The sequence below is a fragment of the Hypanus sabinus genome, chromosome 26, assembly GCF_030144855.1.
Source record: "Hypanus sabinus isolate sHypSab1 chromosome 26, sHypSab1.hap1, whole genome shotgun sequence".
In the NCBI taxonomy this organism is placed as follows: Eukaryota; Metazoa; Chordata; class Chondrichthyes; order Myliobatiformes; family Dasyatidae; genus Hypanus; species Hypanus sabinus.
Genome location: NC_082731.1, coordinates 45,763,010 through 45,790,740, shown reverse-complemented (window position 1 = coordinate 45,790,740; position 27,731 = coordinate 45,763,010). Strand labels below are relative to the sequence as shown.

Here is a 27,731-nt window from a genome sequence, read left to right as displayed (position 1 = left end):
AAAGTACAGGGGGTGGGGGTGGGAGGGGAGGTATGTCAGAGTAAGCTTTTCTTTTTACAGAGAGCGGTGGGTGTGTGAAACATGCTGCCAAGGGTGATGGTAGAGGCCTTTAAGGGGCTCTTAGATGGGCCCATGGATGAAAGAAAACTGGCAGGCTGCATGGGAGGGAAGGGTTAGATTGCTCTTGGAGTAGGTTAAAGAGTTGGCACAACATTATGGACCAAAGGGCCTGTACTGTTCTATGTAACCAGTTAAACCTTTCTTTGCACATCAATCCCTTCATGGAAGTTATCTTCATGGAAGGTAGTGCCTTCAATATATCATTCCTTGTGTATGAACACCAAAACTTCACACACTACTCCAGATACTGTATGCAGCCTCACCAGCACTCTAAAACCTACATCAAAATTTTCCTACTTCATATGCTCTTTTTCAAAGCAATGTGCTCATCAGCAGAAGATATGTTTAATTGTGCTGGATGAAATATAAGTACTGGACAAGATTCTAAGAAGAAATTGGAATCCTGCTTTCTTTGAAATAATGTCATGGGACTTATATTTTTCATCATTCTAAGGAGAGACTGGGCCTTGATTCAAAATCCCACAGAGTACATGACATTTTTGACAGCGAAACATTCCCTCACTACTCTAATGAAACCTGGTGTGCAACCCATTTAAGAACAGAGATATCTGAGGTATTTTTATTTTCTCAGTCCCAGGAAAGAAAACATTGAAATCCCATAAAAACATCAGCTAAAATTTGCTACTGGGAATCAAATTGATAAAATACAAGGAAATATGACCAATGATATGATAGGGCTGAAGAGAAAAGGGAAAACAGATCAGCACATCAGAATAATTTGCCAGGCTGTGGGAGTGGAATTGACAGGAAAACACAAATAGAAACCAGTATAAGTTCAACAAAGTGAATGATTTCCTTTTATGCAAAAACAATTTTAATAATTCTAAAATCAGGAGCCGGAAGGCAGAAGGGTTTAAGTAGAAAATTCTAGATTTTAGATCTCAGGCAGCTGATAGTGTGCAGCTTTGGTCATCTATCTACAGGAAAGATATAAATAAGGTTGAGAGAGTACAGAGAAAATTTACAAGGATATTGCCAGCACTGGGTTATAAGGAAAGATTAAACAGGGTAGGTCTTTATATTCCTCAGAATGTAGAAGATTGAGAAGATATTTGATAGAGGTATACAAAATTATGAGGGGTATAGATAGGGTAAATTCAAGCACTTTTTCCACTGACCACAACTAGAGGTCATGAGTTGAGGGTGAAAGATGAAAAGTTTAAGGGGAACATAAGAAACTTCGTCCCTCAGAGAATGGTGAGAGTGTAGAACGAGCTGCCACTGCAAGTGGGGCATGCAAGCTCAATTTCAACATTTAAAATAAGTTTGGACAGGTACATGGATGGGAAGGATATGGAGGACTATGGTAGGTCGATGGGACTACGCAGTTTAAATGACTCGGCATGGATTAGATGGGCTGAAGGATGTTTTCATGCTGCAATATTCTATAACTCTATGATACTAATAGAGCAATTAAAACATGACAGGTAAGAAGTCAGAGTTAGAGGAATGCAGAGCTCCATCTGAAAAATCAGTAGGGATGTGGGAAAAGGTATGAAAACAAGCTGTGAGGGTGGGAAAAGAGTGGCAGTAGAACTGCCTTAGATTCCAAATCTGCATTAAGTTTCCACTCACTGCAACAATTCAGTTGAGCCTGATCAATTTTGATAATTTTTTTGGCTCACATGATTTTCACATGCATGCATCCACAATCCACTCCCTCCCACCTAGACAAGTACATCATACAATATTTGTTTAAAACATAACATGTAATCTACAAAATGGAATTTCTGTGAAGCCAAATAATTAATCCACTTTGCTGTTAAGAGTTCCACAACCATCCTGACAGAAAATGCACATTTACCACAGACAAAATTAAAAAATAAGGAACAAATGCAGAAAATGTGGAGGCAGAAAAAAATAAATAAATAGCAAATAGCTGACAAGGTAATGACACAGAGGGTGAGATACGGACAAGAGATTTGGCCCCAGTCTACATAATTTTCTTAAATGCCACAAACAGCTGTACTGAAGCGACATTGATATGTAATTAAGCACTTGTGGCTATAACTACCCACGTCTTTCATCTGGAAATGAAAAGGTCCTTTGGGGAATCTGTCTCTAACACTGTGGTTATAGTACCAGCAGCTTTTAAACTATCGTAATCTTAAGTGCACAGCAGGTCTGTCACTGCTGTTGCTCTCGGCAAGCCCCAGTCTTTTCCAGGAGGGGATGTTGTGTGCTCAGAAAGGCTCCCTGGGTGCCACAGGCCAACAGATGGGAGGTGGGAAGCGAAGGCAGAAGGCTCGCAATAATGCAGGCCACACATACTATTGTAGACATGGCCATTTCAGAGGAGCTCAGATTACAGAACATGGGGGAACCCACAGTTTCCCCTGCCCCCATTCGATCCACAAACTTTTGCTTTGTAAATATTGTGGAACTAAAGCTAGTAGCAACAGACAGATGGAATATAGAGGATTACTGAGGCCTTTAACCCTTTAAGGACTACTGTAAGTTATGAGAATAAACAAGACTCTATTCTTCAATTCGCTCCTCGCCTCTGACGCTACTCTGTCTGGATGCAGCTGTCCTATTCCTCATTCAAGTGGCTGCTCTTCATGTCTGCATCTAAGAAAAGTCTTCATCCTTTATCAAAATAGACAATTCACATTCTAAGAAATGTGAGTCTGCAGATCTGCCATTTCCCCCCCTCCCTCTTCTTCCATAACCCATTCTTGTCTCTTACCTCTTCCTACCTGTCTGTCACCTCCCCTGGGTCTCCTTCTTCCCTTTCTCCTATGGTCCATTCTCCTCTTGGTCCATTCCTTTCTCTCCAACCCTTTAGCTTTCCCATCCGCCTGGCTTCCCACATAACCTTCTAGGACTCCTCCATTCCCTCCTGTTATGTTCACCTATGGGTATGTTGGTGATGAAACAATATCAACTCCTGTCTAACAGGCAACTTGAATCTGCTTCAATTTGCCTACAGGAGCAATAGGTCCACAACAGATGCCATCTCATTGTCTCTTCACTCAACCCTGGAACAGCTGGACAGCAAAAATGCATACATCAGGATGCCCTTTATTGATGACAGCTCAGCAACAATACCATCAATTCTGCAAAATTAATCAATTAGCTTTAAAACCTTAGTGTCAATACCTCCTTGTGCAATTGGATCCTTAATTTTCTCACTTGCAGACCCGAGATTATTGATTTCAGATTGGCAACAACATCTCCCCCATAATCTCCATCAACAGGTCCGCCACAAGGCTGTGTCCCCAGCTCTCTGCTTTACTTGCTTTACACTTATGACTGTGTGGCCGAACATATTTGCTGACAACACCACTGTTGTAGGTCAAATCAAAGGCGGTGACAAATCAGTATATAGGAGGAGGATTGAAAATCTGGATGAATGGTGCCAACACAACAAGCTCTTACTCAATGACAGCCAGACCAAGGAGATGATTATTGATTTCAGAAGGAGGTCCATGAGCTAGTCCTCATCAGAGAGTCAAGAGGTAGAGAGGCTCAGCAGCTTTAAATTCATGGGTGTTACTATTGCAGAGGACTTATCCTGGACCCAGCGCATAAGTGCAAATGCAAAGAAAGCACGACAGCTCCAATACTCCCTCAAGTGTTTGCAATGATTCGGTATGACATCTAAAACTTTGATAAACTTCTATGGATGTGTGGTGGAGAGTATATTGACTGGTTACATCACAGCCTGGTATGGTAACACCAATGCCCTAGAATGGAAAATCCTACAAAAAGTAGTTGATACGGCTGAGTTTATCACGGGTAAAGCCCCATGACCCACCATTGTACACATCTACGCAAAGCGATGACACAGAAAAGTAGCATCCAACATCAGGGACCCCACCCCACCCCACTACCCAGTTCATGTTCTCTTCTCAATACTGTCATCAGGAAGATGATACAGGAGCCTCAGGACTCACACCACCAGTCAATATCCCTCAACAATTGGACTCTTGAACCAAAGGGTAAAACTTCACCCAACTTCACTTGAAATGTTCCCACAGCCTATGGACTCACTTTCAAAGACTCTTCATTTCATTTTCTCGACGGTTATTGCCTATTTACTCCCTCTCCCTTCCCCTTTTCCCAACCATGATTCCCTTCACCCTGCCCCCCATCCAATCCCAATCCACAGCACAGATCCATATCAGAATCAGGATTATCATACCCACGTATGTCATGAAATTGTTTTTTTTCTTGCAGTAGTATGGTACAATGCATAAAATTACTAGAGTATCATGCAAAAGTCTTAGGCACCCTAGTTATATATATATGCACATACTTTTCCATAGTACTGTATCTTTGGTGAAATAAGCTTTAATGACATCAGAAAAACTGGATACCTGACCTTCTGCCCCATGCTCCAGGTCACTGACTGAGGACTAAGAACAGATTGCAGGGTGCTCCACAAGTTCCTGCCAGCCTGAAAATGGCCCTCTTTTTCCAATTTGGTATTTTTTGTGCTAACCAATCTTCAATTCATGATAACACACCTCCTCTAAAATCTGAAAAGCAAATGATCTGAAATGAACTATCTTATTCCAACTATGTACCTTCTACATGCTAACCAATCTTCAATCCACACTGACATACCTTTATACTTTCAGTCTTTTATGTAGCTCCTTGTCAAATGCCTAGAAATCAAAATGTTCTCTAATCACAAGTTACACCCTCTATCAACTCTGGCTGAACATCCTTAAAGAACTCTAACCAATCTTTCTAAGCATAATTTACCTTTCAGAAAATCATGTTGACTTGGTATAATTACATTACTCTCCTCCAAATAACCAGCTATTTCTTCCTTAATTATAGATTCCAGTATTTTACAACAGATCTTTGTTGTTACCTGCCTTTCAACTTCTTCACTTCTTAAGCAATGAATGGAGTTATATTTGTGGATTTCCAACTCAAAGAGTACAAAAATTTTCTTTGCATCTGCTTGCTTTAAAACTGTTGAGTGCACACCATCAGTACTGGTGACTTGTCTGCCTCTGGTCCTATTAGTTTTTCCTACGTCTTACTTCACCACAATCCACTTACTCTACCTCTTTTAGAAATAGTTTTCGTATTCTAAGATATTCATCTATTTTCCCTTTAAGTGCATTGATACTTTTAGTTTTCAGCACTCCCTGTGGTATAGTTTCAAGTTCATTCGCATTCACAAGTTTAGTGCCTTTAAATTCCTGAATATACACAAGACAAGCTGGAAGCACTCCACAGATTAGGCAGCATCTACGAGAGATAACAAATAAACATTTCATATCAAAGACCCTTCATCAAAACAAGTGCTGACTGCAATATGATATAGGGACATAGCGTGAGAATGGGACTGACGAGTGTGCTCAAGGACCAGACATTGACTTGGGTTGAATGGTCTCTTTCTATTGTAGAACGAAATACAGTGGATTCCACTTAATTCAGGCACATCAGGACCAGTACATTTTGTTGCAATTAAGTGGCAGCCCCAATTAGCCAAAGTTTCATTGCAATAGCTAAAAAAGTATAAAAAAGACAAATTGAGTAAAAATTATGTACTTAAATGAAATACAGAACAAATTATAATACTACCAAATGGTATGATAAGAATGCATATTAGTTCCTAATAGTTACCAATAGAGGAAGTCATTCAGTGTATGCAATGAACAAAATTAGCACAGACACCTAATGTACAGTGCTTATAAAAAGTATTCACCACACCCCCCCACCCCCAGAAGTTTTCATGTTTTATTGCTTTACAACATTGAATCACAATGGATTTAATTTGGCTTTTTTGACACTGATCAACAGAAGTCTTTCATGTTAAAGTGAAAACAGATCTCTACAAAGTGATGCAAATTAATTACAAATATAAAACACAATACAATTGATTGCATAAGTATTCACCCCCCTCCTTTTAAGATGACACACCAAATCATCACTGGTTCAGCCAATTAGTTTTAGAAGTCATATAATTATAGTTAAATGGAGATCACCATGTGCAGTCAAGCTGTTTCCATTGATTGTAGTAAAAATACACCTGTATCTGGAAGGTCCAACTGCTGGTTAGTCAATATCATGATACAAACTATACCATGAAGACAAAAGAACACTCCAAGCAACTCTGCGAAAAAGTTATTGAAAAGCACAAGTCAGGAGATGGATACAAGAAAATTTCCAGGTCAATAGTACAGATAAGCCAATCATCAAGAAATGGAAAGAATATAGTACAGCTGTAAATCTGGCTAGAGCAAGCTGTCCTCAAAAAGGGCAAGAAAGGAGGGAGGCCACCAAGAGACTTATGACAATTCTGGATGGTTTACAAGTTTCAGTGGCTGAGATGGGAAAGACTGTGTATACAATAACTGTTGCCTACGAGTCGCAGCTTTATGGGAGAGTGACAAAGAAAAAGCCACCGCTGAAAAAAATCACACATGAAATCTCAGCTAGAGTTTGCCAGAAGGCAATGTGGGAGACTCAGAAGTCATCTGGGAGAAGGTTCTATGGTCTAATGAAACCAAAATTGAGCTTTCTGGCCAACAGACTGATGGTGTAAGCCAAACAGTGCACATCATCAAAAACACACCATCCCTACCGTGAAGCATGGTGGTGGCTGCTTCTCTGCAGCAGACCCTGGAAGGCTTGTGAAGGTAGAGGGTAAAACGAATGCAGTAAAATAGAAGGAAATCCTGATGCAGTCTAGAAAATACAACTTGGGAGAAGATTTGTTTCCCAGAAAAACAATGACCCCAAGCTGTATAAGAATGGTTTAAAAACAACAAAGTTAATGTCTGGAGTGGCCAAGTCAGAGTCCAGGGCTGTTCACACGTGATTCCCATGCAATCTGACAGAGCTTGAGCAGTTTTTTAAAAAATGGAAAATTGTAGTGTCTAGATGTATAAAGCTGACAGACATCTATCCACACAGACTCAAGGCTGTAATTGCTGCCAAAGGTGCATCTACTAAATACAGACTTGAAGGGGATGAATACTTAAGCAATCAATTATTTTGTGTATTCGATCTGTAATTAATTTAGATCACATTGTATAGATCTGTCTTCACTTCGACATTAGTCTTTTTCTGTTCATCAATGTTAAAAACAAAAAGCAAAACTAAATCCACTGTGATTCAAAGTTGTAAAACAAAACATGTAAACTTCCGAGAGGGGTGAATACTTTTTATAGACACTGTAGATAGTGGACTGCCTTCATACAGACCAATTGCCCTCACATCTCCTGTGATGAGGGTGCTGGACAGGCTGGTACTGACTTACAGTAGCATGCAAAAGTCTGGGCAACCCTGGTCAAAATTTCTGTTACTGTGATTAGTTAAGTGAGTAGAAGATGAGCTGATCTCCAAAAGTCATAAAGTTAAAGATGAAACACCTTCTTTTCAACATTTTAAGCAAGATTAGTGTATTATTTTTGTTTTGTACAATTTTAGAGTGAAAAAAAGGAAAGGAGCACCATGTAAAAGTTTGGGCACCCCAAGAGATTTGAGCTCTCAGATAACTTTTACCAAGGTCTCAAGATCTTAATTAACTTGTTAGGGCTTTGGCTTGTTCGGAGTCATCGTTAGGAAAGGCCAGGTGATGCAAATTTCAAAGCTTTATAAATACCCTGACTCCTCAAACCTTGTCCCAACAATCAGCAGTCATGGGCTCCTCTGAGCTGCTGCCTAGTAGTCTGAAAATTAAAATAAATGATGCCCACAAAGCAGAAGGCTATAAGGAGATAGCAAAGCATTTTCAGGTAGCCATTTCCTCAGTTCATAATGTAATTAAGAAATGGCAGTTAACAGGAATGGTGGAGGTCAAGTTGAGGTCTGCAAGACCAAGAAAACTTTCCGAGAGAATTGCTCATAGCATTGCTAGAAAGGCAAATCAAAACCCCCTTCAGGAAGATTTAGCAGACTCTGGAGTGGTGGTGCACTGTTCTACTGTGCAGCGACACCTGCACAAATATGACCTTCATGGAAGAGTCATCAGAAGAAAACCTTTCCTGAGTCCTCACCACAAAATTCAGCATCAGCAGTTTGCCAAGGAACATCTAAGCAAGCCTGATGCATTTTGCAAACAAGTCTTGTGGACTGATGAAGTCAAAATAGAACTTTCTGGCTGCAATGAGCAAAGGTACGTTTGGAGAAAAAAGGGTGCAGAATTTCATAAAAAGAACACCTCTCCAACTATTAAGCACGGGGGTGGATTGATCATGCTTTGTGCTTGTGTTGCAGCCAGCGGCACGGGGAACATTTCACTGGTAGAGGGAAGAATGAATTCAATTAAATAGAAAATTCTGGAAGCAAACATCACGCTCTCTGTAAAAAAGCTGAAGATAAGAAGAGGATGGCTTCTACAACAGGATATTGATCCTAAACACAACTCAAAATCCACAATGGACTACCTCAAGGCGCAAGCTGAAGGTTTTGCCATGGCCCTCACAGTCCTCCGACTTAAACATCATCAGAAATCTGTGGATAGACCTCAAAAGAGCAGTGCACACAAGTTGGCCGAAGAATCTCACAGAGCTAAAAACCTTTTTCAAGGAAGAATGGGCGAAAATACCCCACACAAGAATTGAAAGACTCTTAGCTGGCTACAGAAAGCATTTCCAAGCTGTAATACTTGCCAAAGCAGGTATTACTAAGTAGCAACCATGCAGGGTGCCAAAACTTTTGCTTTGGGCCCTTTTCCTTTTCTGTTACTTTGAAACTGTAAAAGATGGAAATAAAAAAGTAATCTTGCTTAAAATATTAAAGAAATGTGTCATTTTTAACTTTATGCCTTTTGGAAATCAGGTCATCTTTTACTCACTTAGCTATTCACAGTAACAGAAATTTTGACCAGGGCTGCCCAAACATTTGCATGCTACTGTACCTTGGACTGCAAGTGAGATCTTCATTGGACCTTCTACAGTTTGCCTACAAACCTCATGTGGGAGTGTTTGATACCATCGTCTATCTGTTGCAGAGAGCTCACTCCCACCTGGATGATGCTGGTGACATTGTGAGAATCACATTTTTTGATTTCTCTGGTGCATTCAATACAATCCAGTCACTTCTGAGTGAGAAGCTGCAAAGGATGGGTGTAGACAAATCCACTGACTGATTATCTGACAGAAAGACCCCAGTTTATACAGCTGGGCAGTTCTCTGCCAAGTATAGTGGTGAGTGGCACTGGAGTGTCAAAAGGGACTGTCCTGTCTTCGTTTCTGTTCACACTGTACACCTTAGACTTTCAGTACAAATCTAAGTCTCGTCACTTGCAGAAGTTCTCTGATGACTCTGTGGTGGTTGGATATATCAGAGATGGACAGGAGTAGAAGTATAGAGGACTGCTGGACAGGTTTGTGGAGTGGTGCGGAAGGAATTACCTGCTCCCGAATGTGGCCAAAACCAGGGAGATGGTATGATTTAAGGAGGAAGAGGACTGTATACATTCTGGGAGATGAAGTTTTGGTGTTGGAGGAGTACAAATAATTGGGTGTTCACTTCGACAACACTGGAAAACCCACACCAAGGCTGTTTGTAAGAAGGGGACAAGCAGACTCTATTTTCTAAAGAAGCTGAAATCCTTCAACGAGTGCAGCAGGATGTTGGAGATCTTTTACCAGTCTGTTGTAGCGAGTGTAGTCTTCTTTGTGGCTTTATCTTGGGGGAGCAGCATCGGTGCTGGTGATGAAAAAAGACTAAATAAACTCATCAAAAAGTCCTTGGCTACAAATTGAGTTAGTGGTGGAGAGGAGGTCACTAGACAAGCTGTTATCCATGATGAACAATCAGGCACATCCTCTCCATGACCTACTGAATACGCAGTGGAGCATCCTTTCGAACAGACTCAATCAGCTCCGTTGTCACAAGGATTGTTACGGAAAATCTGTCATACCAAATGCAATAAGCATATACAACAGTCCATCTCTGTGCGACAGGACAACACACTTCATAGTACAATGGTCTCTGTTTTATTATTTCATACATTATTATTGCACAGTATTGGACAGGGGTCACCAACCTTTTTTGCATCATGGACCGGGTTAATACTGACAATATTCTTGCGGACTGGCCGAAAGGGGTTGGGGGTGGGGGTGTTAATCACGACCGGAATATAGGTGATAAGTCAACTATAAGTCACTTATAAGTGGCTAATACACTCAATTTTGTTTCTAAAAGGGTTTATCTAACATATTTAATGTTAAACACACAGCGCATATTTTCCTTGCATGAATATAATAAGTCAATTATTAGAAGGGTTTCGGCCCGAAACGTCGACAGCGCTTCTCCCTATCGACGCTGCCTGGCCTGCTGTGTTCCACCAGCATTTTGAGTGTGTTGTTGTTTGATAACATTTTAGGTAATGTTTGAATATTAAACACACAGCGCATATTTTCCTCGTATGAACATATAAAGTAATTGCAACACACCAGTGAGGGGACAAGGTAAGGGCCGGAGGTCTCCATACCGGGGCCGCAGCGGTCGCATCCGGGGAGAGTGAACGACCGAGTGAGGAGTACAACAGGGCACATGCCTGCCCCCCTTGTAGGTAGGTAGGATCTATCGGCCGACAAAAGTTTGGCTTGAGGGATGACCTTCAGTAGATCGCAGCGAGGTAGTTGCTCTGCCACTTACAAAACCCTGAGCCCGAATTAGGTCGTCTGCGAATATTTTAGCACCAGGTTCCCCACGAACATTCGATGTGCTAAACAAGTTGAGAGGTGGCGCCCATTTGTCCACGCTTCAGGCCAATATCAACGGCACTTCTCACCGGCCGGTTATCCGAGGCCAACCAGTGATCCCTGGCGCTAGGGTATCACTGCGTTTAGGCGACTGATGACCTCGCGTGGGTAATGACTTTGCGTGCATAATGACCTTGCATGTGTTCATGTTCAACAGTTGGCATGACAGGGAATGAGGAAAGGTGCAGCTGACTCATATCGCCAAATCATATCGTTCCCTTGTGGCCCGGTAGCACATGCTTTGCAGCCCAGTCGTTAGGGGCCACTGGTATTGGATATTGGTAAATTATTATTGTATATATTATTATTCTGTACTTTATTATTAGGTAATATTATTATTATATTTATTATTATTGCTGTGCATGTTTTAAATGTTGCTGCTATAACAAAATAATTTCCCACTCAGGATCAATAAAGTACTTTACAGGTAGTCCCCGAGTTACGAACATCTGACGTACAAACAACTTGTACTTACAAACTGAGGAAGGAGAATTCCGTCCACCATTTTAAGTCGGATCGTGACGCCATCCGCCATTTTAAGTCGTTGCCATTGACACTGTGTTGAGTGTGTAACTTTGTATTCTGCATAAATTTTTCTTAGCAAGATTCACTCTGACCGCCCCCCCCCCACCCCACCTTTTCCAGTTGGTTGGTGGCACAGTGAGATCAGCTTGAGAACGGAAGTTCCCGAGTTCAATCCAGTGACAGACTGCTTCCGAGCATGCTCTCCATCCGTGCCAGGTTGATGTCGAGCTTGCAAATCGACCTCGTGAAAAAAAAACACTGCCACCTCCAGTTTAAATTCCCACGCAGAATATTGTGGAGGATCAAATACCCAAACCCAACACAGCCCGTACTTGTCTTGTTTAACCTGTCTCACTGCGGTGGACTTTAGGACCCGGTGAATTCAGTACAATGGTCCTTCGGACCCAGCAGAACTCGGGACCTGCTGCCCGCAGTGTTTCTGTTCCATTGATGGGAAACGATCACAATTGAAAATAAAGAGGAATAATAATGCGTTTGGAAAGAGGTGAAACATCATCGGTCATTGGAAAAGTGTTAGGCTACAGTCAGTCAATGATCGATTTTACATTTAAAGGATAACGGATAAAGTGAGAATAATGGAGCATGTGAAAGGCCCTGCCCCGATGAAAGCTACAATTATTACTAAGCAATACAGTGTTTTAATTATTGGAATACATACATTTTGTAAGTGTTTTATATAACCATATGACAATTACAGCACAGAGACAGGCCATCTTGGCAACTTCTAGTCTGTGCCGAATGCTTACTCTCACCTAGTCCCACAACCTGCACTCAGCCCATAACCCTCCATTCCTTTCCTGTCCATATACCTATCCAATTTTACTTTAAATGACAAAATCAAACCTGCCTCTACCACTTCTACTGGAAGCTCGTTCCAAACAGCTACCACTCTCTGAGTAAAGAAGTTCCCCCTCGTGTTACCCCTAAACTTTTGCCCCCTAACTCTTAACTCGTGTCCTCTTGTTTGAATCTCCCCTACTCTCAATGAAAAAAGCCTATCGACGTCAACTCTATCTATCCCCCTCATAATTTTAAATACCGCTATCAGGTCCCCCCTCAACCTTCTACGCTCCAAAGAATAAAGACCTAACTTGTTCAACCTTTCTCTGTAACTTAGGTGCTGAAACCCAGGTAACATTCTAGTAAATCTCCTCTGTAATCTCTCTATTTTGTTGACATCTTTCCTTTAATTCAGTGACCAGAACTGTGCACAATATTCCAAATCTGACCTCACCAATGCCTTGTACAATGTTAACAATACATCCCAACTCCTAAACTCAATGCTCTGATTTATAGAGGCCAGCAAACCAACAGCTTTCTTCATCACCCTATCCACATGAGATTCTACCTTCAGGGAACTATACACCATTATACCTAGATCACTCTGTTCTACTGCATTCCTCAATGCCCTACCATTTGCCATGTATGTCCTATTTTGATTATTAGTCCTACCAAATTGTAGCACCTCACACTTGTCAGCATTAAACTCCATCTGCCATCTTTCCGCCCACTCTTCTAACTGGCCTAAATCTCTCTGCAAGCTTTGAAAACCTACTTCATTATCCACAACACCACCTATCTTAGTATCATCTGCATACTTACTAATCCAATTTACCACCCCATCATCCAGATCATTAATGTATATGACAAACAACATTGGACCCAGTACAGATCCCTGAGGCACACCATTAGTCACCGGCCTCCAACCTGACAAACAGTTTGTGTCGAATATATGCATAGAAATGTAAAATATATACTATATACTAAGACAAACGTTTGACTAACTGACGCTAAATAATACCGGATGTACTTGTTCTGACTTACGTACAAATCCGACTTAAAGACGGACTCAGGAACAGAACTCGTTCACAACCTGGGGACTGCCTGTATATTATTATTATACAACGCTATCACTGATTGTATCCTCCAAATATTTCTTTTCATTGTAACATTCAAGATGATTGTTGATAACTTCAAATTTTTCATAGTTCCCAATTTGTTAAAGTGGTGAAATTATTTCATTTTCATTCCCAACTGTTTCTGGCATTTCCAAAATTGAATGTTTCAAAACCGCAGTGAGCAAAACAGTTTTGAATTGTTTTATTGCTCATTTCTTGCAACTATCAGTGACAAAAATCATTGCTTTTTGAATACAAACACACGCCACTGACGCTATTTAAAAACTGTTCATTTTAAGCTTCGTGTAGTGTCTAACGGCCACACAAGTGCGCATAACTGACACTATTTAAAACCTATAAGGCAACAGTCTCCTGTCCCAATTAATCAGCATAGTGTCCCAAATAAACAAAGGGAACACCAGCAATCTTCTCAATTAGTTTTTGTTCTTTAAGAGTTGTCCCAAATTCTTTAAGTTGTCTTCAAGAGCTGTCTCGATTAACAGGAATCACTGTATATAAATAAGAAGCTTGTTGACCTGCTGAACACTTCTCACATTTTCTGTTTTGATATCAGATTTCTAACACATACATTTTTTTGATTTAAAATATATTTTTAATTCACTACTTGAGTACTGTCAGAGTAGTTGTAATCACATAACAAGGGCCTACAGTGGATAAAGATCTTCCTGCCTAACTCAACATGTAAGAAATTGGAATACTACTTTGTTCAAATGGATGGATAATGAAGAACTGCTCTTTCATTAACCAAAATACTCTATTGCCAAAAAGCTTAAGCGAGTTCTGCTCATTGACAAATTACATGTTTTATAGAAGCGTTCAACATTGAGAATGTCACACCTTGCTGCAGAGGCACAATTAATATCCCACATATACCAACAGTAAAAGCAGGAAAGGGACAAATACCTTCACGTGGTGACCTTCCATATAGCGTGTCGCATCCCTAAACAAACGGTACATGATGAATCCATGGGGATCCACACTGTCAATAAGCGGATATGCTGTCTGTAAAAGATAAAATTTACAAAGATGTGAGCAACTGCCTTGAATGTAGATATAAAATCAAATCAAAAATAAATCAGAAGTGTATCAATACAAAACTAACTCCCAACATGTATACTACCTAACCTGGAATAATGTCACTGGGCAAAGAATAGAGTCAGGTACAAGAATAGGAGAGAGCTGTGAAATCTCCCTCTCACCTTAAATGCATGACCTCCAGTATGACATCTGTGTCCTGGAAAAAGATTCTGAATGTCTACATGGTGTGAATTTTATAAACTTCTGCCAGGACTCCCCTCAGCCTCTGGCACTCCAGAAGAAACAACCCCTGTTTGTCCAACCTCTCCTCACAGCTCATACCTTCTAATGCAAAGAACACCCTGGTAAACCTCTGGTATACCTTTTCCCAAAGCTTCCAAGCTCTTCCTGCAATTAGGTGACCAGAATTGTACCCCATTTTGAAGAGCTCTCGTCAACCAGCATTACCCCATTATCTAAATGGGGAGAAGGTTCAAGCATCTGAGGTGCAGAGGGACTTAGAAGATCTCATACATGACTCCCAGAAGGTTAACTTACAGGTTCAGTCTCTGTTAAAGAAGCCAAATGCAAAGGGAATAGAATATAAAAATATAAATATAGAATATAAAAGCAAAGAGATCATGCTGAGCTTTTATGATACTAGTCAGGCTGCACTCCGAGTAATGTCAAAAGGTTTGGGTGTGTGTGTGTGTGTGTGTGTGTGTGTGTGTGTGTGTGCGTGTGCGTGTGCGTGTGCGTGTGCGTGTGCGTGTGCGCGTGCGTGTGTGTGTGTGTGTGTGTCTGTGTATTTTTAAGGCGGAAGTTGATCGTTTCCTGATTGGTCAATGCATCAAAGGATATAGTGAGAAGCCAGGTGCATGGGATTGAGTGGATCTGGGATCAGCCATAATAGAATGGTGGAGCAGACGATGGGCTGAAAGGCCTAATTCTACTCTTATGTGTTATGGTTTTATGAGAGTGGACCAAGGGAAAAAAAGAAAGGAAGAGAGGCACCAGCAGGAGGCGATAGGTAGGAGAGGAGAAGACAAAAGGCAAGAGGGAAGCCAGATTGGGGAATAGAAAAACAGAGAAGAGGGAATGGGGAGAAAGTACCAGGAGTTAAGAAAAATCAATGTTCATGTCATCAAGTTGGAGGCTATTGAGACCGATTGTGAGATGAGAATAGCTACATCATGGCAGTACAGCAGGCCATGGAACGGGCATGCTGTCAGGTTGGAAGCTACCCAGAGTAACCCGCAAGAATTCTTAACTACCTTTTTATCTCAGCCACTATGTTTAGCGATCCTAGGACAGTACACCAATGTCCTGAACCAATGTTCTCAGTGTCCCTGGGCTCCCACTAATTATTGTATACATCCTAAAGCCTATTAGTCCTCTCAAAATGTATCACTTTCTATGTTCTTACATTTAAATTTCATCTGCCATTTGGTTTAGTAATAATGAGCATTGTCAGCAAATAAAACCCCCTCATGTAAGCAGGCAGAAACCTGCCACCCCACATTCATCATTATCTATTCCAGAGTAAGTATATCAGTTTCACATCAGTTCATTTATAATCTTGTTCTAAAGAACATGTTTGAAAGCTTAGCAGTATGCATAGGCTCAGAGATTGAATCTGTTGCAACAGTATTTCTACTTTTTTGTTATCTGCCGCATTTCCCATACACTGGCTACATAACAAATAAAGCCAGCCCACAGTTTCCATGAAAACAACATAAGACTTGTATTTATTATCACACCTTCCATGACTTTACAGAAAATGAAACACTTGTCAAAACTAATAATCTATATATATTTTTTTCTGGCATACACATTAAATCCCAGAAACAGAATAGAATCAATGATAGACCACACCCAACAGGACAAACAACCAATGTGCAAAAGTGTAAATAATGAAGAAAAAATAATAAGCAAGTAATAAATATCGAGAACATGAAATGAAGAGACCCTTAAAGTGAGTCCATGGGTTGTGGGAACAGTTCAGAGATGGGATGAGTGATGTTGTGTGAAGTTAACTCCTGGTTCAAGAGTCTGATGACTGAGAGGTAGGTAATAACTTTTCCTGAACCTGCTGGTGTAAGACTCTGAATGATGAGCACTGCTTTACTGTAAGTGCTTTGTGCAGATGTGCTCAATGATGGGGAGCACTTTACCTGTGATGGACTGGGCTACACCCATTGCATTTTGTAGGATTTTCTGTTCAAGGGCATTTGTGTTTCCATAACCAGTCAACCAGTCAATACACTCTCCACCAAACATCTATAGAAGTTTGTCAAAGTTTTAGATGTCATGCAAATTTGATTATATGATTGCTCAGGTGTTTGGTCATATCGTCATGCTTAAGCATGCCCTGGGGGCACTGGTGTTTAGGATGATGGGAAGGGAGGAACAGTTGTACTATTTGAGGGTTGTTAGTTAGGAAGTCCAACACCAAGTTACACAGTGGTGTACATAGACCAAGGAGTAGGAATTTGTTCAGCAAGGTTGTTCATAGGATGCAAAATTGGGCTGAGAAGCGGCAGATCGAGTTCAACCCAGGTAAGTGTGAGGTGAACACGAGGAAATCTGCAGATGCTGGAAATTGAAGCAACACACACAAAATGCTGGTGGAACGCAGCATGTCAGGTAGCATCACCACCAGCATTTTGTGTGTGTTAACTGTGAGGTGGTTCATTTTAGTAGGTCAATATGATGGCAGAATATTGTATTAATGGTAAGACTCTTGGCAGTGTGGAGGATCAGAGGGATCTGAGTCCATAGGACACTCAAAGCGGCTATGTAGGTTGACTGTGAGGTTAAGAAGGCATATGATGTATTGGCCTTCATCAACCATGGGATTGAGTTCAAGAGCCAAAAGGTAATGTTACAGCTATATAGGACCCCACTTGGAGTACTGTGTTCAGTTCTGGTCACCTCACTACAGGAAGGATGTAGAAACTATAGAAAGAGTGCAGAGAAGATTTACAAGGATGTTGCCTGGATTAGGGAGCATGTCTTATGAGAATAGGTTGAGCGAACTTGGCCTTTTCTCTTTGGAGGGATGGAAGATTAGAGGTATACAAGATGATGACAGGCATTGATTGTGTGGATAGTCAGAGGCTTTTTCCTAGAGCTGACATGAGAGGACACAGGTTTAAGGTGCTTGGAAGTAGGTACAGAGGAGATGTCAGGGGAAGTTTTTTTTTACGCAGTGAGTGGTGATTGCGTGGAACAGGCTGCCAGTGATGGCGGTGGAGGCAGAAACAATAGGGTTTTTTAAGAGACTCTTGGATAGGTACATGGAGCTGAGAAAAGTAGAAGGCTATGGGTAACCCTGGGTAATTTCTAAAGTAAGTACATGTTCGGCACAGCATCGTGGGCCAAAGGGCCTGCACTGTGCTGTAGGTTTTCTATGTTTAAGGCCCGTGGGACCATAGCGTTGAATGCTGAACTGAAGTCCAAAAACAGCAATTTGACACTATGATAATGGCTGATTCTTCGCTTGTGAAGTTGTGAAGATCAGTAGCAAAGAAGAGAAAAATAGTTTCTTCCCACCTGCACTACATAGGTTTATAGTGAGGACTGGTGCAGACCGATTCCATTCTTTAGGCTGAAGGACATTCCACAGTGGTACAGTGAGCTGCGATGACCGTGGCGACCAGAAACCTGTATGTTGAGTATTGTGTATAGACGGACTGCCTGGCAAGGGTAACAAGACCCATCTACCCGGGTTTGGGATCGGAGTTGTCCTTCTCCTAGGGTGGCTGTCAACCAAGACTGATGAGCCCAGTCTGCTCAGCCAGTTATACCGCTAGAGACTCGGTCACACCATGATATAGCAGAAAAAACAGAAACACTAGGTGAAGCCGTTGTTATAACCTCAGTAGTGTAGGAGAGGCCATATGCCAGTGACCTACATGACAATCCAAAAAGTGGTCCTGTGGCAATCACTACACCTGGAAAGGAGAGTCACTTCACCTTCCTTAAGGAGCAGAATGTCTAGCCTAGGACTGACCTGGGAGGGTAATCTGACATACAGAACTAATCAGTATTCACATATACATAATTAAGTTCTTAATTAGTCAGGGCATCAAAAGCTAGATAGTGAAAGCAGGGGAATAGGGATGAGAGGGATGATTATGTCAGCCATAACTGAATAATGGAGCAGACTCAAAGGGCCAAGTAGCCTAATTCTGCTCCTATGTCTTATGACCTTATGTGAACAAGAAAGCACGTGAGAAAGAGCTATAAGGATAACTAAAGTACAAGATAACTGGAAGCTCAGGCCAGGCAAGTACTCTCAGAACAGCTGAATTATCAAAGTATAGAAAGCTACAGAGCAAGTAATCTCATTTAGTGCAGATAGATATTTGATGTGCCTCGTCATGTGGTCTGTTTCTATGCTGTACAATTTTAAATTCACTTTTCAGCAAATGATTTATAACTTTGCACGTTACTTCAGCAAGTCTATACTAATTGCAGTAAGATGGTTTATCTCTGATTCTTCTACCAACTACAATGAAAAGACCTCATCATGTTCTTCTAATTCACTTATTCAGGGCATCATACCCAACTTCTCCTCTTTTCCAAAAGCTTAACAATCCTACCCTATCTAATCATTCTGGCAACATCTTTGTAAATCCCTTCTATAATCCCACTTGATCTAGTTCAGAATCAGAATCAGGTTTAGTATCACTGGCATTCATTGTGAAATTTGTCATCATCTCTGCGGTAGCAGGACAATGCAATACATAACAGAGAGAAAAAATTGTGAATTACAGTAAATATGTATATAATACTTAAATTCAATAAGTAGTGCAAAAATAAAAATCAGAAAAAAAAAGTACTGAAGTCGTGTTCATGGGTTCAATTTCCATTCACAAATCAGATGACAGAGGGGAAGAATCTGTTCCTAAAATGTTGACTGTGTGTCTTCAGGCTTCTGTACCTCCTTCCTGATGGTAACAAGAGGGCATGTCCTGGGAGATGGGGGTCTTTAACGAATGATGCCGCATTTTTGAGGCATCGCTCCTTGAAGATATCCTGGATACTATGGAGGCTAGTGCCCATGACAGAGCTGACTGAGTTTGCAGCTCTGCAGCTTATTTCGATCCTGTGCAGTAGCCTCCCCTCACCAGACTTTGATGTAGCCAGTTAGAATGCTCTCAACTGTAGAAATTTGCAAGTGTCTTTGATGACATACCAAGTCTCCTCAAACTCCTAATGAAATATAGCCATTGTCATACTTACTTTGTAGCTGCATCAATATGGGTCCATGATAGATGCTCAGAGATAGTGACACCCAGGAACTTGAAATTGCTCACTATATGGTGTGTCCTCCAGCTGTGGGCTATCTTATGCTTTATCAAGTTTAAGCTGAGCTCCCTGTGCTAGAATGCTTTGCTTCTGCCAATAAAATATCTCAAATAGCTTCTGAAAACTCTTAAGATACTAATCCTGCTCTCTTCAGGGATCAATGGATATACTTTGTCCTGATGTTGCTTTTCAATTCTGAGTGACTTACTTTAAATATGCATTATTGTAGTTTGCTTGCACAAATACATCACCTTTCACTTTCCCATAGAACTCAGAAATTTACAGCACATTATAGGCCCTTCGTCCCACAATGTTGTGCTGACCATGTAACCTACCATAGAAGCTGCCTAGAATTTCCCTACCACATAGCCCTCTATTTTTCTAAGCTCCACATACCTATCTAAGAGTCTCTTAAAAGACCCTATTATATCCATCTCCACCACCGTCACTGGCAGTACATTTCACACAACTATATTGAATATAATTTTTCAGCCCTCCCAATATTACCTTGATCTAGGTGCCTCCCTGCAAACCTTCTTCCCCACCTTCAACCACAATGGCTTTTTATGCATCATTTACAACTCCTTGATAAGAATCCTACCCCAATTCTAAAATCCAACCATCAAATATTTATTTATTTAATAGCTAATTTCCTCCTCCAGATCTTCATTGAAATTGAATCTGGAACTGATCCTGCTCACTTACACTTTGTACAGTTAGTCACTGTCTTAAGCAAAGCATAAGGTTAAAAAAGAGATAAGAAAATCAGAAGCAAAAGGTAGTATGAAGGATTATTAATCACATGTTGTGAATCCAAAAGTACATGATAAACTCACCATTCCTGTTTCTGTGGTGAAGATAACTATTTCATACAGTGGTGCCAATTGTTGAAAAAGGTAGTCAATACCTGGCCTCTTCTTAAATCGCCAACCTGTGACTAACTTGAAGGAAAGAAAGAGAGTGAGACAATTAAAACACTATAGTTTAGAAACATTGAGGCCAAGATCCCATATTCAGCAAACTAAGAAATCTACTGGCACTATATTGAAGAAATTTTGGGAGTTCTGTTGATGATGTGGTCTATAATTATCTCTCAACCTAAAAGAAACATTACTAAAATTGCTCTACAGTCCTTCCAGGTGAGCCTACACTTCACCCACAAATCTAGTGGGGTCATCTATTGTATCTGTTACTCCTGATGCAGAATCCTTGACACTGGTGAGGCCCCTCTTCTCCCATTCCCCACTCTGGCCTCTTACCTGCTCTCCTCATCTGCCCATCACACCCCCCCAGTGCCCCTCCTCCTTCACTTTCTCCTTTGGTCCAATCTCCTCTCCTATCACATTCCTTCATTCCAGCCCATTATCTTTCCTACCCACCTGGCCTCACCAATCGTCTTCTAACTATCCTCCTTCCTCTCCTCCCACCTTTTTTCATTCTGGCATCTTCCCTCTTCTTTTCCAGTCCTGAAGAAGGATGTCACCCCAAAACATCGACTGTTTGTTCATTTCCATAGACCATTTTGTGTGTGTGTTGCTTTGGATTCCCATCACGTGCAAAATTTCTTGTGTTTATTACTAAAACTGATTATCTTTGCAGAGTCATTTATGTCAATATTGTTGCCAATAGGCCAATTGTCTAGCAGCTTTCCCATTACAAAGAGAAACCTCTGCATAATTATTTGCTTGGCTGTGATGAACATTAATAAATGTTGTTTCCCTTTGAATACTTATAACCATATGATTCAGCACAAAAAATTATACATTTCAAGGTATAACTCTTTGCTGAAAATTATGTCATCTTCTATAAACCAAGATGCAGACTCATAAATGTCAGTGTCTCAATGTACTTGATGCGCGGCCTTGACAACAGTTACCAGTTGGTCACTTTCTTTCAGAGCTTAAAATTCAGTCACACTTGATTCCATGATAGCTTAATTCTTTTTTTCCCTGCATGAGCCACCTGATAGTGATCAGATCCAGAAACAATGAATGGTTCTGAACAACTGTAATGTTGTGGTTAGCGTGACTCTATTACAGCTTGGGGCGTCAGAGTTCGGAGTTCAATTCCTGCGTCCTCTGGAAGGAATCTCTGTACATCCTCCCCAAATGTGTGGGTCTTCCCTGGGTGTTCTGGTTTCTTCCCACAATCCAAAGGTGTACCAGGTAGGTTAACTGGTCATTGTAAACTGTCCCATGGTTAGGTTAGGGTTAAATTGGGGTTAGCTTGTTTGTTTATTTATTTATTGAGATACACCGTGGAATCATCGTCATCGTGGCTATCCCTCGAGGTTGAGGATGATGGTCTTCGTTCCGTTTCCACAGAGCGAAGACGCCTGTGTGCGTATTTGTTTAACGTGTACTTGATGTTGCACTCCAAGAATCCTGGAGTCGTGGCCTCTTGTCCTAGACTCCCCTACCATGGGAAATAACTTTGCCATATCTAATCTGTTCAGGCCTTCAAACATTTGAAATGTTTCTATGAGATTCCCCCCCCCCCCCCCCATTCTCTAAACTCCAGGGAGTACAGCCCAAGAGCTGCCAGACGTTCCTCATACAGTAACCCTTTCATTCCTGGAATCATTCTCGTGTAACTTCTCTGAACCCTCTCCAATGTCAGTATATAATTTCTAAAATAAGAAGTCAAAACTGCACACACTACTCCGTGTGGTCTCACGAGTGCTTTTTTAGCGCTTCAACATCACATAATTAGTAGAATTGTCTTCATTACAGTATCACAGCAACACCTTAGTGTTCTTATTCCATTATAAAGCTTCACAGTGGTCTGATAATGGAAGTATAATCTATGACGCACTGGAATCATGTTGAGATATTTTTGCTCCTTATTCTATATTTAAATTTTGACATGCAGTAAGACTGTATAACTCAGCACTTTGAAGATGGCTGAAGAGATTTAATCTGAACTCTATTTGTATCATCTAATGCAATCTGTTTATGTCACCAGAAAGGGAGAGAACCCACATTTCTCATTCTATACCCACAACTTTTAGAATCTGCAAACTCAAAGATGACACAATAAGGCAGTACTTCCAATACTAAATAATAAAAGTTCTCATCACCTTGCCTAAGGTCAATTGCTTTCATTATAGGTGCACATTGTTAAAAAGTAACTGTAATAAATATCACTGCAGTTCCTCCCATCTGAAAAAAAAACAGCATATGGGGAGTCCTCACTCTTTGCAGCCACCTGCTCCATATTCAGGTGCTCAGGTTACACCAGACTGCCCACTCAACAGGTGTGGGTTTCCACAGATACAATGAAACACTTGGGCACAGTGAAACAAGGAATAGCCACTCCACAGTCTTTGAAGTCAACTGATTCCAGGCTCAATACAGGCCAACAGCAGAGACACAGCAATTGGTCTCGGTACTTCTGTAATCCAGCGTGAAAGAACAAAGTTATTACTCGTCACCGTTTTGCTCCCTGAATTTGGAAGAGGATGGAAACATCCTCAACACTGATATTCCCTGTAATGAAGAGATGGTTTCTTTCTTTATTGGTTTGTTTATTGTGGTACAAAGCGGAATAGGCCCTTCTGGCCCTTCAAGCCATACCATCCAGCAATTCCTCATTTAACCCTAGCCTGATCACAGGACAATTCACAATGACCAATTGGCCTACTGACCGATACGTCTTTGGACTGTGGGAGGAAACCTGAGCACCCGGAGGAAACCAATGCAGCCACAGGGATAACTTACAAACTCCTTACAGGCAGCGGCAGGAATTGAACTGTAAAGTGCCATGCTAACCACTACACTATCATGCCACTGTCTATTGAAGAGATAATACACAAAGAATTAATACTTAGGAAGAAGCAGGATGGGAGAGGATGACAATCATAGGGTGGCACAGTAGAGTAGTGATTAGCACAAAGCTTTACAGTACAGGTGACGGGGTTCAATCTCTGCCGCTGCCTGTAATGAGCCCCATGTGTTGGTTTCCTCTGGGTGCCAGTTTCCTCCCACAGTCCAAAGACTTGGTAGGTTAATTAGTCTTGTGATTAGGCCAGGATTAAATCAGGGGCTGCTTGGTGATGTGGCTCAGAGGGCCAGGAGGGTCTACTCCATGCCACATCTCAATAAATAAGTAAATGAACAATACCTTCAGGCTGTGAAATAGAAGAAATTGAAAAGATTACTGCCCAGCCTTTGTTTATTTTTATTCACTTGCTGATTGCATTCAAGAGCAGCATTTACCACTAATCTCCAAATACTTGTGGCTTACCAGGATACTTCAAAGGACAGTCTAGGATCAACTTATTTGTTTGGGTATAGTGTCAAGCCAGAGAAGGATGCAGATTTCCTCCCTGAAGATCTTGGGTGGGCTTTTTTTAACAATCCAGTAGATACATGGCTTCTATAATAATACTCACTCTTCATTCTCAAATTTATTTAATATTAAATTCCTCAGATGCTAAAAAGCAGTGGAGTATTCAGTTTGCAAGTCTTGCAACAATGGCTTAGGGTCTTATAGAATCAGATCATATCTGGAGTTTCAGTATTTTTTAAGAAGAGTTGCAATTGGATTAGAGACAGATCTCGAGGCTTTCTTCATTGATTCTTGGAATGAAAAGGCTTTCAGTTCCCCTACGAAGAACTAATGAGCGAGTTGGTTGTAAGCACTGGAGCTCAACAAGGTAGATATTGAGATGATATTGGAAACTGAAAGTAGGGGGACATAGTTTCAGACTATTTAATTAATCAATTAATGTGTTTATTTAGGCTGATGAGTAGCATGAAGTGCGTTTTCCGAGCATTGAATGGACTCACTCAATGTGGGCAGTGACTTCAGACTCTCCTCCTGAATTAGCTCCACCAACTTCCCCTTATGTGCCACTGACTGGTTTATGGGAGCGAACAAACTCTACGAATGTAGTAGAAAATTGACAGGAAATTCTAGCATTCTAAAGAAGGATTTTTAGGCGCAACTCAGCTACTGGCCTGCAGCCATGCTGTTGTTGCAAACGCTGCAAAAGGTGAATTGTGTAGGTTAGAAGTGAGTTGTACTGTGAACTTCTAACACTTTTTGCAGTTTTCTCATTTAGTTATTTATTATGCCATCTTTTTTATATTTTATTAGCCTCTATGTTAGGACAAGATGCAGAACAAGAAACAGAGAAGGTTTCACTCTCGAAGAGTACGGTAAGTCGACGTATCGGTGACGTCACATGATGCTGAAGAGGTTTTGTGTGACAAACTGAAAATCAACATAATCTCTATCCAGCAAACACGAGGAAATCTGCAGATGCTGGAAATTCAAGCCACACATACAAGATGCTGGTGGAACACAGCAGGCCAGGCTGCATCTATAGGGAGAAGCACTGTCGACGTTTCGGGCCGAGACCCTTCATCAGGACTAACTGAAAGGAAAGATAGTAAGTGAGTTGAAAGTAGATTTGAAAAGATTTGAAATGCATTTCCCCCTCCCCCTCCTACTTTTAAATCTCATACTATCTTTCCTTTCAGTTAATCCTGACGAAGGGTCTTGGCCCGAAACGTTGACAGTGCTTCTCCCTATAGATGCAGCCTGGCCTGCTGTGTTCCACCAGCATTTTGTGTGTGTTCCTTCTCTATCCAGGTTGATGAGTCAACAGATTTCACCAAGAAATGTCATGTTGTAGTATTTGTAGATGATGATGAAATTCAAGAAACCTTTTTCTGTTGCAAAGAGCTGCCCAAGCAAAGGCCAAGATATATTTAAGGTTTTGCTTCATATCTGGAAACAAAAGATCTGTCTTGGAGGAACTGTGCTGGCATCTGTTCTGATGGTGTCCCATCAATGATCAGCTCTATGTGAGGTTTTGCTTCTCTTGTTAGAAAATCCTGACACTGTCACAACACACTGCTTTCTTCACAGAGATTTTTGCTGATGTCAAAAACTCTTGGAGATGAAATGAAAAAAGTTCTGGATGATGCTACAAAAATGGTTAACTTTATTAAACGAAGATCAACTCACTCGAGAATGTTTTTTAAAAAAAAGCTGTGTGAAAACCTGGAGCAATCTCCTACTGCATACAGAAATCCAGTGGCTTAGCACAGGAAGAGTTCTCAACAGGGAATTTCAGCTAAAAGGTGAACTGCAGGGGTACTTCCAAAACAATAACATGCCAGATTCTGCTGAGTGCTTTGAAGATACAGAATGGCTGCAGAAATTTGCCTACATTTTCCATCATATAAATCATTTGAACAAGTCTCTGCAAGACCCTGGAGAAAATGTTTTGACTTCAAGTGACAAGATTCTTGGATTGCAAGGGAGGTTGGCTAAAAATTAATTATCTATTCAAAAGAGCATCGACAATTATTTTTGGATGTTTATGTACCATGAGCTGTAGATATAATAATTTTTACGCAGGGGTTTCATGAAACTTGAAAATTCCTTCAAGGGTTCCTTTAGGGCAAAAAGGTTGAGAAAGGCTGATTTAGAGATATAGCATGGAGGAAGGCCTTCCGACCCTTCGAGCTGCACCACTCCAGCAACCTCCAATAACCTTGATTTAACCCTGTTGTAATAATGGGACAATTTACAATGGCCAATTAACTTACCTACATTTCTGGACTGTGGAAGGAAGCCGGAGCACCCAGGAAAAACCCGCACATTCCATGTTCCAGAGGGAGGACATACAGACACTCCTTACAGAGGATACTGGAACTGAACTCAGATCTCCAATGATCTGAGCTGTAATAGCATCGTGCTAACCATGACACCCAGTTCAGGGATGAGAAAGAACGTCAATACAGTTAGAACTCTCTACCTGAGAGACTATAATCCTCGTCTACTGGGGTAATGGCGGCTAGAGAAAACAAGCATGAAAATGGAGACCAGATCAAAATGCTATTATCTCAGTGAATGATGATGCAATCTTGACAGACTACAAGGCTTATTCCTATTCCATATGTTCATATGGAAGGTTTCCAGATCTAGTTACAGAAATCATAAAACTGAAATAGAAGGCCATTCAGTCCATTGTGTCTGAGTCAGTCAAGACTATCCAACCTAAACATATGTTTCGAGCACTAAGTCCGCAGCCTTGCAGCCCGTTGAGCTTGCAGTAAAATCCAGATATATTTTAAATGCAGCAAGGAATTTTGTTCCTATCACTCTCTCAGGCAGCAAGTTCCAGACTACCGTGGTTCAATGGATAAGAAATATTTACCTCTTCTACTATTTCTACCAATTGTTTTAAACCTACACTGCCATGTTTTTGACCCCTCTGCTAAAGGAAACAATTTATTCTATACAGGCACTTGATATGTTTATAATGCCCAATTAAACCTCAATGCCACTTTCTGTGTTTCAATGAACCTTGGCTTAGCCAATCTTACCTCATGGTTACAGTTTCAATTTGTTCTTTCTGTAACTTACTCCGGGCTTCTAGATACTAGTTTAGTAACCAATATGCTACCATACACCCTGTAGATTTTCTTAGGAAAGGAAAACCTTTCCCTAAATACCAAAAGTATATGCAAAGTCAATGAAATGGTTTGGAACATCATTAGATTGAGCAAGATAAGTAATACAAAGAACCTTAAAGTCAGTCAAAGTTAAGTAAGTCAAAGGATTTTAAAAAACTCTTTTCAAATTTCGCATAATGGAACTTTCATTTAAATGAAAGTTAAAATTTAAGAAGAAAATTCCTCCTGATTTTTCTTCCCCTTTCTACAGCCGATGCCTGGAGGTGTTGCACATCAGTTGCTGAGAGACTTACCGACCATTCTGGGTGCAGTAACACATCTGTTAGTTCTAACACAAGAGTATACGGTGGCTGGTAATATGGCTCCTTAAGGGGGTCTGGCAGCAGCTTCTGACTGGTGGGCTCAATTATCATCTGGGGGAAAAAAGAAATGAAAGAAAAAGGGCACGATCAAAGAAACGTGCAACAGCTTATGTTACAAGGGCAAATTTGTAAAATACAATACTTTGATCAGTCTGAAGAGGCAGGGGAAAGAAAGTTTCTTTTCAGAACATCCCTCCCATCTATTGATGACAACCTCAATGCCACTGGTTTTCTATTGTTGCATTCACAGATCTGCTGCTTGAGTCAGCTTCCAGCTGTCAGGGGATTACTACACACCTGAACCTTGACGTG

The 27,731-nt window shown here is 40.9% G+C and overlaps 1 protein-coding gene across 1 annotated transcript in view; it reads right to left on the bottom strand.

Annotated features, from left to right (window-relative positions):
• timm50 (translocase of inner mitochondrial membrane 50 homolog (S. cerevisiae)) overlaps positions 1–27,731 on the bottom strand; it is a 148,518-nt gene that overhangs the window by 26,494 nt on the left and 94,293 nt on the right. The window contains exons 5-7 of the mRNA XM_059951013.1: positions 27,351–27,470; positions 20,461–20,565; positions 14,195–14,293 (exon numbers count right to left, since the gene is read on the bottom strand). Of these exons, the coding sequence (XP_059806996.1) occupies positions 14,195–14,293; positions 20,461–20,565; positions 27,351–27,470 (324 nt within the window). The remainder of the gene's footprint in view (positions 1–14,194; positions 14,294–20,460; positions 20,566–27,350; positions 27,471–27,731) is intronic.